Source organism: Helianthus annuus, chromosome 12 (genome assembly GCF_002127325.2).
Source record: "Helianthus annuus cultivar XRQ/B chromosome 12, HanXRQr2.0-SUNRISE, whole genome shotgun sequence".
Lineage (NCBI taxonomy): Eukaryota > Viridiplantae > Streptophyta > Magnoliopsida > Asterales > Asteraceae > Helianthus > Helianthus annuus.
In genome coordinates, this window is record NC_035444.2 from 132,511,630 (window position 1) to 132,528,082 (window position 16,453).

The 16,453-nt window shown below is 36.4% G+C and overlaps 1 protein-coding gene across 2 annotated transcripts; it reads left to right on the top strand.

Moving 5' to 3' along the window:
- The first annotated feature begins 9,115 nt into the window (after positions 1–9,115).
- LOC110895685 (5'-3' exoribonuclease 3) lies at positions 9,116–16,237 on the top strand. 2 transcript variants are annotated; one of them, XM_022143009.2, is made up of 24 exons: positions 9,144–9,435; positions 10,822–10,924; positions 11,026–11,102; positions 11,198–11,389; positions 11,477–11,596; positions 11,708–11,770; positions 11,925–12,074; positions 12,171–12,335; positions 12,410–12,487; positions 12,607–12,693; positions 12,778–13,038; positions 13,117–13,212; positions 13,380–13,475; positions 13,667–13,737; positions 13,937–14,065; positions 14,149–14,225; positions 14,316–14,356; positions 14,437–14,511; positions 14,604–14,761; positions 14,844–14,948; positions 15,053–15,128; positions 15,198–15,277; positions 15,375–15,999; positions 16,097–16,237. In XM_022143009.2, the coding sequence occupies exons 1-23, from the start codon at positions 9,232–9,234 to the stop codon at positions 15,994–15,996; spliced, it is 3,126 nt and encodes a 1,041-aa protein (XP_021998701.1). In that variant the 5' UTR covers positions 9,144–9,231; the 3' UTR covers positions 15,997–15,999; positions 16,097–16,237. The 2 variants fall into 2 exon arrangements, with proteins under 2 accessions (XP_021998700.1, XP_021998701.1); XM_022143008.2 differs by having other exon boundaries at positions 9,116–9,435; positions 15,375–16,206.
- Positions 16,238–16,453: the final 216 nt, after the last annotated feature.

Consider the following 16,453-nt stretch of genomic DNA (forward strand, 5'->3'; position numbering starts at 1 on the left):
ATGGTTGCGAGTCGCAACCGCGTGGTCTCGAGTCATCACGCTGTGGTTGCGAGTCGCAACGGGTGATTGCGAGTCGGTAAGCTGTCATTTTCACGTTCACGTGTTGATGCAGGTGTAATCAGCCAAATAGTACAATATAATCAGGCCCAAATCCGGAAATGACCAATAGAATTTCACTAACATATTTCCTAATCAGGCTATTAGTCAAATGTGGATCAAAATCACAAGGGTTTTCAATCTTCAACTATCATTCAAAGTGTTCTTCAAATATTCAAACCCATCTTCATCAAGTTCATAACATTTTAACCACTTATTCAATCAACACTATGAACAAGCATCAAAACACTAAGCATAACACATAACCCGGTTTTCATACAAGTCCGATTTCATGACATATGTAACCCGATTTCATGTTCATCAACATAAGTGGTTCAAACTTCATTTAGACACAACATATCACATCTTGCCATATAATATATGTTAACCGGTTATCAACATGGTGCATATTAGAATCATCATAAACATCAAGAACATCATGTAATCTCTAACTATAGACATCATCTCATGCATACATCCATTCAAGCACAAACACAACAAAAATTAACCATAAAAATACTAACCGGTTGGTGATGTGTGTGTGTGTGTGCCGATCCAAAGTCCAAATCCGAGAGTTTCTTGTGTCAACCGAGTGGATCCGAGAGTCTTGGAGATGTGTTTGTGTGCTAGAGTTCTAGTGGGAGAGAAGATAGAAGTGTGTGTGTTCTAATGTTCAACAAAGTGGTAACAAGTAACTAGGGGTGGTGTATTTATAGCCAAGTTCCAAGTGTTGCACCCTTATGGGTTTCGAGTGGGGGTTCACGGCCCAATGGCCCAACCGGCCACAAGGTTCTCGGCCCAAAGGCCTATTCGGTCACTATTCACTCGAGACCTCTTGGTCTCGAGTCGGGTCCGTTGTTTCGTGTCGGGTTCTCGGTTCACATAAAACACGTACACATATATATACAAATGCACTCACAACAAAGCACTTATCACATAAAAGGGTTCACGTTATCATTTTAACTAGTCACATAACGTACAAGCAAGTTACAACGAAAGGTTCTAGGTTTCGGGTTGTCACAACATACATAAGTGCATACTTACATATGCTTCGGCCCTTGGATCATGATCGAGTCTTAGATTGTACGGGTTCCTTATCACAAGAGCACACAGGTTTGAGTTCATGTACTTACCTTCTTATGCTTGATTCTCTCAAACCAGGGCTCTGATACCAACTTGTAAGACCCATAAACTTTTTTGACAAAAGTCGCAGCGGAAATTCATGCCATAAAATTTCTTTCATTACACACGTCTTGTCTTACTTGAAAGTTCATTTTATAAATATCTGTTTTACGAAACAAAAACATAACATCCGTCTGCTAAAGTACATTCACAATTAATCCCGTATAATCTATCTTGTGACTCGGTCTTCGAACTCTATTCCTCGTGATAATCATCCGTGATTTGCACAACCTGCGCTCACCACATACAATCATAACATTAGCACACAATACATAAACAAAACTTATTCCTGTACCCTCCGCATTTCGTTATTTTTCTAACTTTTAGCATTTCATCTGCGTGTCCGTATCCTAGTGAGGCTTTAATAGTGTACCTGCATTACTTTTCATCCTCAAGGCACACCATTAGCGTATTACTCAACATATCTAAATCATGCATACTTACATTCTTACATGCATACATTCACATCTACATACGTACATACCTTCCTATACCTCTACATATTTGCATATACTCATACGCACCTTCATGCATACATACATACACATTTACATACGTACCTACATTTCTACATCTCTACGTACATGCACATACTCCTACGTATCTTCACATATAAATTAATACACATCTACATACGTTCATACACTCCTACGTACATGATCAGTATCTTGCATACCTCTTACATACTCATACGTTAATCACATGGGACTTAGACTTAGATTTATAACCCATATACATCAAAGGAACGATAAAAATCATGTTTGGGAGGCCCACCGTAGTCCACGGATAATATACCGAAGCCTACAATGCATAGATCACTTAAATAACAAAATTTCAGCTTTTAGGACATGAGGAGGGCGTCGGCGATGACCCTTGCATTTACGCGTAGCCAAAAACCTCCGTAGGCAGGAAAATAACGCGTTGGCAAAAACCGACTTTCCATGAGGCGTCGGCGACGACCCCTAAGGGCGTCGGCGACGGCCTCTCGAAAGTGAGTTTTCCTGCTGTGTTGTTTTCGTCGTTCGTACGCTCTAAAACTCGCATAATTTTCAACCCGTTTATTCGTTTAACCTCACGTTTCTTCCTACGTGATCGTAAATTGGTCCTCTACCATATGGACTCAAAATCCCACATCCGGATTAAGGAAATTCTTAACTTACGCGCTTTCGGCTTATTATTCAATTACAAATTATTCGACCCGTTCATTATTTCATCAAACTACTCATTTGTTTTAACCCAAAACTTACATGAACATTATAACTATAATACTTTTACATTATCTGGGGTTTCGTACTTGGGATTTATGCACCCGATACCCGGTATGCGTTGAACTTATTCATTTCATTCATTTATACGAAAACAAACTTTGTTAATACAATTTCAAATCGCGAAATTGTTTGTCCATTAACCATAACTCACAACCGAGTCTTTAGACTATTAATCCGCGTCTCCGATTCTTGGTTAGCGTACTTATGTACAATTCTACCCATACCCGGTTATAGTACCGTAATCATTACTTATACAACCCTTCCGGTATAGTAGTAAAACTACATTTTAACCCATTCGGCCTCTTAACGTAAATCATCAATTTCATACAACCCTTCCTTATTTGACTTCAATTATCATGCTTAATTAACTAGAACATTACTTTACTTAACAAACTAAAAAGTGATTCGGAAGTCACTTACCTTGTGCATCCGTGTCCGTATCCACTTCCTTGCCTCCTCTTGACCCATTGGCCTTTCATGCTTGAGTCCATCTCGACATGGTTCCTCTACTTTCATGCCACCAAATCACATTCTCGTTAGCATACGCAATTGTACATGTTAACGATCATATCAATCGCATATTTCACATTTGACTTTCTTTAGTCACAACTAACAAGCATAAGACATACAATCAAATTCATATCCTTTCAAACTCATGTAATTCATCATGTCATCACAAGTATAACGTATTGACATAACATGTAACATACGACATCCTATAATCTTACTTTTACGACAACAAATCATATCATGCTTCTTATGCGTAGTTGACTTTCAGAAATCAACCATTCATCATATGAACTTTCGACTTATTCTCGTCTACTCGTAACATCAAAATAGGCTATACGAAAGACGCCATATACATTTCCTACTCATGATGCAAATGTGCTTACAACCACATTCAAACTAGTAATTTAACATGATCATGCCATCATTTTCGTATTTCGTTCCTATATACACCAAGCTTTTTCATAAAATTTTGCATCCTAACTTCACTTAGGCATTTCATCATACACTTGGTGGGCGTACCATTAATTAAGCATAGTGTACAAGTATCATTTGCATAACATGACCAATTCATGTCAATATCATCAAGAACATCAAATTCAATAGAATTTCACATAACTTCTCTTCTAATTCAGTTCTAGCTAACAATTTATCAATATAAACAATCATCATACATACTCTCATCCAATTTCACACTTTACAACTCATACCCATTCTACTCTAAGTGGGTTTTCACTTCCAACATTGATTTAATCAATTTTAAGCATTCATAATGTTTTAGATGGTAATCTTAGTTCAATATCATACTAATTTCATATAAACTCATGGAATTTCTTGAAACCCAACATATTCAAGATCATCAAATATCAAATTCTTCTTACCTTAAGCTTTAATAGGCCTAGATGATCAAGAAATCATTGACATGCATGAGTAACACCCACGATTAGGGCTTCAATTAGCTGAATTTGTGTGATTAGAAGGGTTTCCCCTTTCTTTCTTTGGCTCTGGCGTCGAACACACACACACACACGCCTGATGTGTGTGTGTTTTATTTTTATTTTCATTTTATCCTTCAAACTTTCTTAATATGTCACCATTAGCCCCTTAAGTTTAATGTTCACACTTTGTTGCAAGTTTCCTTCTTAACTTGATTAAGTTTCATTTTAATTATATAAGAGACTAAACTCATTTCTTTATATCAACCGGGTTCTAATTTACCAAACCCGTTTTTGGGGTGTTACATGGTGGTGGGTGGCGGCGGCGATGGTGGTTGGTGGCGGCGGTGGGTGGCAACGGTGACAAGTGGGTGGCGATAGCGGTGGTTATCGGGGTGGCGGTGGAGGCGTTGACGGGTTATGGGTGGAGGCGAGGATGGCGTTCGGTGGTGGTGGTGGCGAAGGTGGTAGGTTGTGGTGTTGGTGATGAATGGTGCTAGATGGGATGGAATGAAAAAAAAACATGGGGAGTGGATGGAATGATTTTGAGGGAATGGAATGCCTTATGGAATAAGTGATTCCATTACTTGACCAACCAAACACCCCTATCTTCATTCCCTCGTAATGTTCCATTCCATTCGCCTCTCATTCCTGTATACCAAACACTACCTAATTATTGATAATATTAAAATATAACCCTAGACACATCTATTATCTATTACCATATATATCATGTATATAAGAGATAGAATGTTAAAATGTTGAGAATTTAAGAGTTTTTAACTTTTAGTGTTAGATTAGCGGGATTTCAAAATTCAAAATCAAAAAAGCTCTTCATACGCTAATCCCAAACTCTCTTGCTCTTCATCTACTATTGCAAAACATGAAAACAACTCTTCTCCCTCACCTCTTTCTCTATCAAGCTCAGTGTACAACTTTCGTACGCTCCGAATCTGCCATGATTACTTCTTCTAAGACAGGGCTGACCTGTTAGGCTTATTAACCTAGGCTAAGGCCTAGGACCAACCAAAAACAAGAGTGTTATTTTTTTTTCTTTTCATATATTATACTCTTTTTGGTCCATCTAAACAACGTTTCTAGGCCCAAGATTTAGGATTTTACACCAAGAGTTCACACCATCCGTGCACGCTTCATTCCAGAATCCAAAAGCAGCGCCGCAACACAACAACCCTCATTACTTGCGATGTCTTTTGAGTAACCAATATGAAACTGATTGTCGATTGGGCGAAAAAGGGGCGACATTAGGAATTATCATAGCTATGGTTATTCGATGTCTCAAATTTCAATCTTAATTGCTGATTTTCTTTATACCAATTCAATAGGGCTTCGACTTTGTAGTTCGCTTAGGACTCCAAAAACATTAAAACGAAGAACAAGTAGAACAATCATCATTCATTCACTTTATCAACGAACGATTTAGAACAAAATTCCCAATTTGTTAGTCATATCGTCGTAGCTTTCTACTTCATTGCATCCCTTGTTATTTTGGTTTTACTTCAATCAACCATTTGGATCTGTTTTTGTTTACTCAATTAGGTTTTCTTTTATCGATTTTGTTTCAATGTTAATTAGTGTTGATTGTTACATGTTTGTTTTGTTGAGACGCTACGATATCGACTAACTGTGAGTTGTTTTTATACTTGCTTTCGATTAACGGGTTTCCATCTTGGTTTATAGGTTAATGTGTATAAGGAGGTTGCCGCTCTCTGTTGTTTGGATTCTTTTAAGCTTTTCTTCGTTGGACATCTCTCTCACTCTCTCTCGACAGCATAGAGATCTCGACTAGGGATGGTTCACTTCACTTGTAAGCATCTGCAGTTTAAGTTGTCAGTAATCTCGCCATTTGTATTCATCGGTTTATTAGTATTGATCTCAATTGTTTGGATGATATATGTTGATTGTTGTTGAATCGGATCTTTGTTGTGAGGTTTTGTTGGTTGACATGTGAAATTGAAATCTCATGAAATTTATGATCTTGATTTGTGTATCTGATTTATGAGTATGGACTCTTGTGTACTGTGATTGATTCTATTAGATGATTCCGAATGGGTAAGTGCTGAACCAGTAAGAGGTCGGAACCATTAAGTGTTGAACTGGTAAGAGGTCTAAACCATTAAGAGCCAGTATAATGCTTAACCGTTCAGAGGCAAATGTCTGACCAGTTCAGATAAAAGATCTTAATCATTCAGACTTAATGTAATATCCGTCAAAATGGGCTTCCAAAATCCGACCCGTTTTGAAATTTCACGAGTTTTATTTTTTGAGTAAATTGCCAAAATCGTCCCTGAGGTTTGGGTATGTTTGTCATTTTCATCAAAAACAATTTTTTTGTACCATATAGTCCTTCACTTTTGTAATTTTTTGTCATTTCCATCCAAACGTCTGACTTTTTCTTGCCAAAATTGTCCCTGAGATTTGGGATTTTTTGTCATTTTCATCCAAATGTTTGATAGAAAAAATAAAGCAAATTAGATGTCCTGGATGAAAATGCCAAAAAATCTCAAAAGTTAAGGACTATATTGTACAAAAAAAGTTGTTTGGGATGAAAATGGCAAACATGCCCAAAGCTTAGGGATGATTTTAGCAATTTACTCTTATTTTTTTCTTATGCGCGCACGTGTGTGTATATATATATAGGGGAAGGTTTAAATGAGAACGTTAAATATTGTGAGAACCGTGAGAACAAATGAAAAAACCACGAGAACTTGGTCAAAAACAATTCAAATTCAAACTTTTTTCTATACTTATCATTATAATTCGAATACAATGTTAGAAATTTAATTTACACGTTTAAATTTACGTGAACTCGTAAATAAAGAAAATTTACACATGTGTAAGTTTGCCATTTACACATGTGTAAATATGTTATATTTACACATGTGTAAAAAATCTAAAAAGAGTGATTTTGAAAGGAGAAATGAATTATTTGATGTTGTAAATTCTTTTTTTTGATATTGTATCTTAATTACAATGAGGTTTGTATTAAAAAATGGTTTTGATTGGTTTTTTCACTTGTTCTCACGGTTCTCGCAATATTTAGCGTTCTCAAGATAACCGTCCCCTATATATATAGGTGCGTTCTTTTTACTTTTAATCCCAAAACTTTTCATCTTTTACAATTTAACCTCAAAACTGTTTTACTTTCAACTTTGGTCCTCTATACTTTTCATTTCGCAAAATTTTTGTTTCACGTTCCGTTCTAAATTTTGCGAGTTAACACGGCTCAACACGCGTGTGTGGTTAAACGTTTTTACGTTGTCAATTTTTTTAGTAAATTACAAAAATCGTCCTTTATGTATGCTACTTTTTACAAACTATGTCATTTATCTTTAATAAGTACAAAAACCGTACTCGATGTTTGCAAAACCTTGCAACTTATGTCCTTTAGCCTTAACTCAATTATTTTTTATGGTTAAAATCTGACCTAATGGACCCCACATAAGGGTATTTTGGTCATTTTACCCTAAATGCTTAAATAACTAATTATAAAAAACAATAAAGAAAATAATTATGTTTTAATATAAATATATACACATACACATACATAGTCTCTCTCCATCTTTCTCTCTCTCTACCCTACCACCACCACCACCACCACCACCACCACCACCACCTACTCCTACCACCACCGCCCATTCTAGCCACCGCCAACCCGCCATAACCGCCACCCGACCACTCTACCAGATGACAAAAACCCACTATCCACCACCACCAAAATCCCCTCAAAATCAGTACAATTGCTTCTAACATGACTCAATTAGAGCTCACCGAAGTTTGTACAGTTGTTGTCGGGGTAAAATTGGATTCAGAGAGCAGAGAATTACTCACGTGGGCGTTGGTCAAAGCTTCTCATGTTGGTGATCGAGTCATTGCGCTTCATGTTTTGACAAATAATGGTAATAAGTATGCTTAATTTGTAAAGTGTGGTTTCTAGGGTTTATGCTAATAATAATAATAATAATAATAATAATAATAATAATAATAATAATAATAATAATAATAATAATAATAATAATAATAATAATAATGTGTTAAGGGGTTTTGGATGCTAATGGGAAATCATCAATGCTATCTCTTGTGAAAGTGTTTGACTCTATTCTGGCTGTTTATGAAGGGTTTTGTAACCTCAAGCAAGTAAATTTTGTTTTGTTTAATTTGGGGGTGGGGGGTTTGTTGATGGAAATTGAAGTGGGTTTGTTTGTAGGTGGATCTTAAGTTGAAGATCTGTAGAGGTGATTCAGTTAGGAAGATTATTGTTAGAGAGGTGAAATACTCGAGTAGTTGTAGATTGTTTAAGCTTTCTAAGAATTGTTCGGTGATTGCTGTAAATAATGGCAAAGTTGTGTTTCAACATGGGAGGAAGCTTCTGGAGCAAGCGACCATCGCCGTTCAGTTCCCTAACAAAAAAACAGAGTTTTCTCATTCCGATCGGAACCAACCGACAACGATAGCAGCGGCGGAGGCGAGTGGTGGTTTGGTTGGGTGGCAGTGGCCGGGTGACGGTTATGGCCGGGTGGCAGTGGCTAGAGTGGGTGGTGGTGGTAAGAGTAGGTGGTGGTATGGTAGAGAGAGAAAAAGGGAGAGAGACTATGTATGTGTCTGTGTATATATTTATATTAAAATATAATTGTTTTATTTATTGTTTTTTATAATTAGTTATTTAAGCATTTATGGTAAAATGACCAAAATACCTTTATGTGGGGTCCATTAGGTCAGATTTAACCATAAAAAATAACTGAGTTAAGGCTAAAGAACATACTTTGCAAGGTTTTGCAAACATCGAGTACGGTTTTTGTACTTATTAAAGATAAATGACACAGTTTGCAATAAGTAACATACATAAATGACGATTTTTGTAATTCACTCCTATTTTTTCCGTTTGACACGTACATCGTAACGCGCATGTCCTAGATCGACTTAGTTATTTTTCTATATGTTTTATATTTCAATTTAATTTTTTCGCATTAACACGCCGCAACTTCTTAGTTGACAGTAGTGTGAGATCGTTGTTCGCCACTTCGCCCCACCGCAACGCATGGGTGCATCCTAGATATATATTGTACTTTGAAAACCATCCAAAAATATCTAATCTGTTTGACCAATTTAACATCCAATCTCCGTATCCAACCCTGCCATTCTTATTATTTCCCTCCCTCTCTCTCTCTCTCTCTCTCAAACCGAACCAACACGCAAAGCGGCGCCTCTCAACTTAACCGGCGGCGATGGGTGTTCCGGCGTTTTACCGGTGGCTGGCGGAGAAATATCCAATGGTGGTTGTAGATGTCATTGAGGAAGAACCGGTGGAGATTGACGGCATTAAAATCCCCGTGGACACATCTAAACCTAACCCTAACCAAATTGAGTACGACAATCTCTATCTCGATATGAACGGAATCATTCACCCTTGTTTTCACCCCGAAGACCGGGTACCTCTCTCTCTCTTCCTATGTATATGTGTTTTGAGGATTATTTAATTGTTGTATGTGAATCATGTGTTGTTACTATTGTTATGTTATTGTGTTGCTTGAGTTGAATTAATTAGGATTTAACAGGGTTATAGAGAACTGACTTAGTTAGTGTTTGTTTCACCGAATGGAATGGAATGGAATGGAATGGAATGGAATGGAATGGAAATGGAAATGGAACGTAGATTCCGTTCCTTATGCTGTTCATTTCAAAGTAAGACGGAATTGAGGTTGAATTGAAACTGCTTCAAGGGATTTATATTTATTTAGGGTTCCTTCTTTTGTTGAAACCAAACAGCTTAAGGAATGCAATCTAAATTCCAATTCCATCCGGATTACGTTCCATTATGTATAACGAACACTACATTAAAGTTAATGTGCTAGTTTGCAAGGAATTCTGTGGGAGGGTGTATGTTTAGTGTGTTAAGAGGTTGTGTATTGCACAAAATGAGCTTTTGGCGAATTCATTTGCATGTTTTGATATGCTTATATGATTTGTTTCAAATTCAAGGTACTTGACTAGTGTTAGTTAGTGTGCATATGACTGTTATTATACTTTTTGAAAAAGATCTTTTAATGTGATTATATAAAGGTAAATATAACACCATCATGGACATATGAACAACATAAAACCACTTGATTTTTAAACATTGCTGTGGATCATATCTAGGAAGAAAGAAGAGTTTGATTTCTATTTCTAATATATATGAATGTTAGTGAGTATGTATATAACTATTGTATACTTTTTGAGTAAAATCTTCTAAATTGATTATATAAAGGTTACTAGAACACTAAGAGGACCATGAACAACCCAAACCACTTAATAACTTGTAAATATACTGTGGATTGTTTCTAGGAAGAAAGAATGGAAAGAATTCGTGTGATTCAGAGTTTGATTTTCATTTCTAACATGACAACGTTTGTCAAATGACAACACACTCCACTTTATTGGTGAGACTTTTAGTTTCTAAACTCCGTTGATTTTTATTTATTCTCACCCGCTAGATTGTTTAATAAGGCTAATGAAACATAAAAGTACACCATGGGATTGACAGCTTTTACGGAAAACGAAAACCAATCACCAGGTGTTGGCTTAAGATCAGTAATACTTTATTTTGGACTGATACTGGGATGGTAACCTCTGGTTCATCAAAGAGTTATTATCTGTTTTTTTTACTAGCATTGTAGTCTGTGTGCAGTTTATTTTTAATAGTTGCTTGTATGAGTTTATCTCAAATTTTTTATGATATTGTTTTGGTTTTTTTTTTTTTTTTGAAAAGATGATATTGTTTTGTTTGATCTTATGTTTGATGTTGCAGCTTAATTTGGTTATTTTCATGCATGCAGCCTTCTCCAACCTCTTTTAATGAGGTGTTTCAATGCATGTTTGACTACATAGATCGGCTTTTTGTGATGGTGCGTCCACGTAAACTGCTTTATATGGCTATTGGTGAGCATTGACCCTAAAATACCCCCTTTTAATGCTATTTTAGAACTGATAAGTTATCGCAAAACCTTATAATTCTTAAAATATTTGAAAATTTGGTATAGATGGTGTTGCCCCAAGAGCAAAAATGAATCAACAGCGCTCTAGACGGTTTAGAGCAGCCAAAGATGCAGCAGATGCGGTATGTATGATGTATCTCTCATGTTACACATGAAGTGCTTTATCATTTCAGGTTTTGCATTGAATAAAATGTTTGACTTTGACTTTGACTTTTAGGCAGCTGAGGAGGAGAGGCTAAGGGAGGAATTTGAGAGGGAAGGCAGAAAACTTCCTCCCAAACAAGAATCTCAAACTTTTGATTCTAACGTCATTACCCCCGGGACTGAGTTCATGGCGGTTTTGTCGGTTGCGTTGCAGTATTATATTCACCAAAGATTAAACAATGATCCCGGATGGAAACCCATAAAGGTAACTTTTAATCATGGTCTATGGAAGAAGTATTTTTTACAGTATTGCACTATAACTTGTTATGGCTGTTTATTATTTTTTTTGTAGGTTATCCTTTCTGATGCAAATGTTCCTGGTGAAGGGGAACATAAGATAATGTCCTATATTCGTCTTCAAAGAAATCTTCCTGGTTTTGATCCAAACACCCGTCATTGTTTATACGGTTTGGTATTGTTTACTCTTAACTCATTTCTAATATTTGCATCTGACTAGTGATTTTCCCCTTAATATGTTATATTTGTTGGTTGCTCTGTTATTTATATTTGTTTCGAACTACAGGATGCTGATTTGATTATGTTGGCTTTGGCTACTCATGAAGTTCATTTTTCAATACTTAGAGAGGTATATATCTTTACAATTTAGTAAAACCGAAGTAGGGAAAGGGTTATGTAATATTTTGTTTTCTAGAAGAAAAAATAGCTTAACGGCTATTGCAAATAGCATGATAAATGTGTAGTGAACTTATAATTTATGTTATGTTATTTTGACGTCTCAGGTCGTATATACTCCTGGACAACAAGACAAGTGTTTTCTTTGTGGTCAAGTAGGTCATTTAGCAGCAGCTTGTGAAGGGAAGGCAAAGAGGAAGGCGGGTGAGTTTGATGAAAAAGGCGGTGCTGATGCCGTGCCGAAGAAGCCATACCAGGTATTTTACTATTTGTAGTTAATTACGTTTAGTTTATTGACACTTTTGTTGTCATTTTTACATGTTCATGTTTTTTTTTTTTTTTTTTTTTTGCAGTTTCTCAACATTTGGACTCTTAGAGAATACCTTGAATTCGAGATGAGAATCCCTAATCTTTCCTTCAAGATTGATTTTGAACGAATAGTTGATGATTTTATCTTCATGTGTTTCTTTGTTGGGAACGATTTTCTACCACATATGCCCACTTTAGAAATTCGCGAGGTACATTTCCAACTTTTTTGCAAGTGACTATAGTGTAAATAAAAAGTTCAATTTTCTAATTATCTTTTCTTCAGGGTGCAATAAATTTACTTTTAGCCGTATATAAAAAGGAGTTCAGGACCTTGAACGGGTATCTAACTAATGGAAGCAAGGTGACTATCTTTTGTTATATGTTTATATCGATTCTATTTCTATGTGGCTTCTACCTTTTAGTCATTTAAGTCTTCTAGTGTTCCACATTTGTTTATTACTTTTTTTTATTCATTCCCAGGCAGACCTTAGCAAAGTGGAACAGTTTATTCAGGCTGTGGGTTCATATGAAGATCAAATCTTTCAGAAAAGAAGCCGCTTGCATCAGGTTAAAACATGTGATTTATATATTAATAATATTTTAGAAAAAGTCTAAAAATATTAATGTCTACTTTTTGAATGTTTTGTTTAGAGACAAGCCGAAAGGATAAAACGAGACAAAGCTCAAGCAAAAGCTCAAAAGACAAGAGGAGATGATGCTAGACCAGAATTAGAACCTGAATCATTAGTTGCAGTAGGGCGGTTTCATGGGTCACGACTTGCTTCTGGGCCTTCACCATCACCATACCAATCTAAGGGTGACTCGCGAGCGCAAAAACTTGCACGCAGGTCTTCTGGGTCTACTGTTGGTGCTGCCATCGTTGAAGCTGAGAGCAGTCTTGAAAGAGATGATGTTTGTTTCCCGCTGGAGAACTTTTTATATGTGGTGCATGTTTTTTTTTCTATCGTCTTAACTGTTACTAATTTTCAGCCACTTGACAACAAAGAAGAACTGAAAACAAAACTGAAGGAGATACTTCGTGAGAAATCTGATGCTTTTAATTCTGACGAGCCTGACGAGGATAAGGTGATTAGAGATGCATAGAAAGTCTAATTTTTTTTTTTTTGCTTACAATGAGTGCGTTACTTATTTTTTTATAAGAACGTAAAAATGCGTAGTTGTAATCAAATATCAAGATCTATTAATCTGTTTAGTGTTCATGTTCTTATGTTCAACATGTTTTTTGATGTCAGATAAAACTGGGAGTGCCTGGTTGGAAAGAGAGGTACTATGAAGAGAAGTTTTCTGCAAATTCCCCAGAAGAACTTGAGGAAATACGGAGAGATGTTGTAAGATTTTAACTTTCTTAGACTCTAATTCTCTTAAAAGTAAAAAAAGAAAGAAAAAGAAAGAAACTAAAACAGAAGGAACATAAGAAAAAGAAAAAAAAATGAGTGTAACTTGTAACAGTTGTTTAATTTGACTGCTTGAAAGCCTTCTTGTAAAATTCTACCAAGAGATATATATTCACTTTTCACAGGTTCATAAATATACTGAAGGCTTATGTTGGGTGATGCACTATTACTATGAAGGTGTCTGTTCTTGGCAATGGTAACTTATTTTTTTATTTATTTAGCCACTATTTTAATAAATTGTTGGTACCACCATATAATATCTAAAAGAATTTGGAAACCTGTTGAAGCATTTTCTTGTTCCTAAATGAAATCATGAAGAAGTGTGAATATCATGTCAAGTGTTGTGTTTGGTATAAAAATTCACTGATGTAAATTACTCAAAATTGTCCTTTCAGGTTCTATCCGTACCATTATGCACCGTTTGCTTCTGATCTTAAGGATCTTGGAGAACTAGATATTAGTTTTGAACTAGGTTCACCGTTTAAACCGTTTAATCAGCTGATGGGCGTGTTTCCTGCTGCAAGGTTGAATATGCCACATTCTTTTCCTTGAATTTATTTCCATGTTTCAAATCTCTAATTGATTCTTTTGTTTTATTTTTTTGCAGTTCCCATGCTCTTCCTGAACATTACAGAAAATTAATGACGGATCCAAATTCACCCATCATTGATTTTTATCCAACAGGTAATGCCACTGCTTTGACTATAACAGACCTTCCATTGTATTGCTCAAATATATTTTACATTATGTGATTTCTTATAAATTCTGTTTCAGATTTTGAGGTCGACATGAACGGCAAGCGGTTTGCATGGCAGGTGTGAACTTATGGTTGATTATTGTTATATCCTTTTCATGTAATTGACAACCTTAAGTACTGTTTGGTAATTGTTTTTAGGGAATAGCAAAGTTGCCATTCATAGATGAAGCTCGTCTTCTTGCGGAAGTGGAAAAAGTGGAACATACGTTAACGGTATGAAGAGTATAATTTACATCTCTAATTATTTTTTATAATCCTACAAGAAAAATGGTCTTACTAACTCTTGGTTACTCTATTTTCTACAGGAGGAAGAGGCTCGGAGAAATAGCACGATGTTTGACATGCTTTTTGTGGCATTATCACACACATTATCTCCGTATATATTTTCTCTAAACGACCGTTGCAAACAATTGTCAGCTAAGGAACGAGTTGAAGTCAAAGAGCAAATTGACCCGTATGCAAGGTGCGTGTTGCAATGTCTAATTCTTGGTTTCTTTTTCTTTTTTTTTTTTCATTTTTTAAGTTTAGTTTGGGTGTGTTTGCAGTGGTGGAATGAACGGATATATATCTCTTTGTGCTGGGGATCCATGTCCTCCAATATTCAGTTCACCTGTTCACGGGATGGATGATATCTTGGACAATCAAGTCATGTAAGCTACAAAAACGCCTTTTGCTATCGTTTAATTTTCATATCATCATCATCATGTTTCTTCCAGTTTATTGATTTACTTTTTTTAACCTATCGTTATTCCAGATGCGTTCTATACACACTTCCGGAATATCATAGCCATATATCTCGACCACCTGCAGGGGTCAAACTGCCAAAAAAGGTAATTACTAATTAGTCTGCCTTACAAATATACAACACTTGTGTTGATCTGGCGTTGACTATGCTGTAGACTGTAACGATAGATGATGTTCCACCAGCGCCTGCCTTATGGCATGAAGATACTGGAAGGCGGCCATGGGAGAACGGAAGGTACACCCACTCAAAACACACATTGAAATACGCGTTAAATAGTTTTTTGCTTGTGGTTTGGTTGTTTATGAGAATTTTGAAGCAATTTTAAATGTAGGAACGGGCAAAACAACAGGCACGAAAACCATAACCCTCGTGGAGCTATTTCTGGTCGACACCTTGGAGATGCTGCACATCGACTAGTCACTAATAGTATACAAGTAAAGCCGGATAGACGTAATAATCATTATCAACCCTATGACCCGGTCCCACATGGCCCACCTCCTCACTACCCACCCTACCAGAGTAATAGACCCTACTACAGTCAGGACCCAAGTAGGATGGTCCAACCCAGTTCAGGTTATCCTCCACATAACTATGACCCGAGCTACGGTCAGCCTTATGTTTCAAATAGCCATTACAATAGGTCAAACCCTCCACATGGATACCACCAGAATCAACATGGATATGCTCCACCACGTGGGCCCCATCAACATCAACATTTGCCTGCTAGCAGTCATTACTATCCTCAGCAGGGTGGTCGTGGTTATGCGTACGATGGCGATGCCAATTATCATCATCAGCAACATCAACATCAACAGGGTGCCGGCTGGGCCCCTCATGGGAATCCGGGCGGCGGCAGAGGCCAGGTCCGCCCTCAACACAGCGGTGGCAACCAGTTTTCAGCATTGAGTAGGGATGGAAGCAGTAGAAGGTCACATCAGCCTCATCGGCGTTAGACGGTATGGAAAATGTTTGAATTTTTGAGTTTTTTTTAATTCATTAACATGTTGTATCATAGTCTGATAATCCTTTCTCTATATTGAATTGCCACCGAAGGTTTACGTATAGGTTAGGTCCAGAAGATGATTGGATCCTTGTTCTGTTGTATACAACCTTTTTATGTGTCTTGTCACTTTATTGAGTTGACAGAACTTAGAACATCTTTATTCCAAGGTTTTACCGTTAGAGCATTTACAATTAAATCTCTTACTCTATCTCTATAATTACATTAGAAAACACTACATTTTATCTCTCCTTTTCAATTAAATAATACTTTTATCATTACCTTTTTTCTTTCCTCCAATCACAACCACTTTGAAAAAAATATTAAAAAATTATAAAGGTGAACAGTATCTCCTTCAAATTTACTGATGAACAATAACTTTTTCTTCTTTCTCTTTCTCACTCACAACA

Coding starts and splice junctions, on each gene's coding strand:
- LOC110895685 (XM_022143008.2), top strand. CDS start 9,232: ATGGGTGTTCCGGCGTTTTACCGGTGGCTGGCGGAGAAATATCCAATG. Junction 10,925..11,025: donor ACTGCTTTATATGGCTATTG/GTGAGCATTGAC, acceptor AATTTGGTATAG/ATGGTGTTGCCCCAAGAGCA. Junction 11,597..11,707: donor GTCATTGTTTATACGGTTTG/GTATTGTTTACT, acceptor TTCGAACTACAG/GATGCTGATTTGATTATGTT.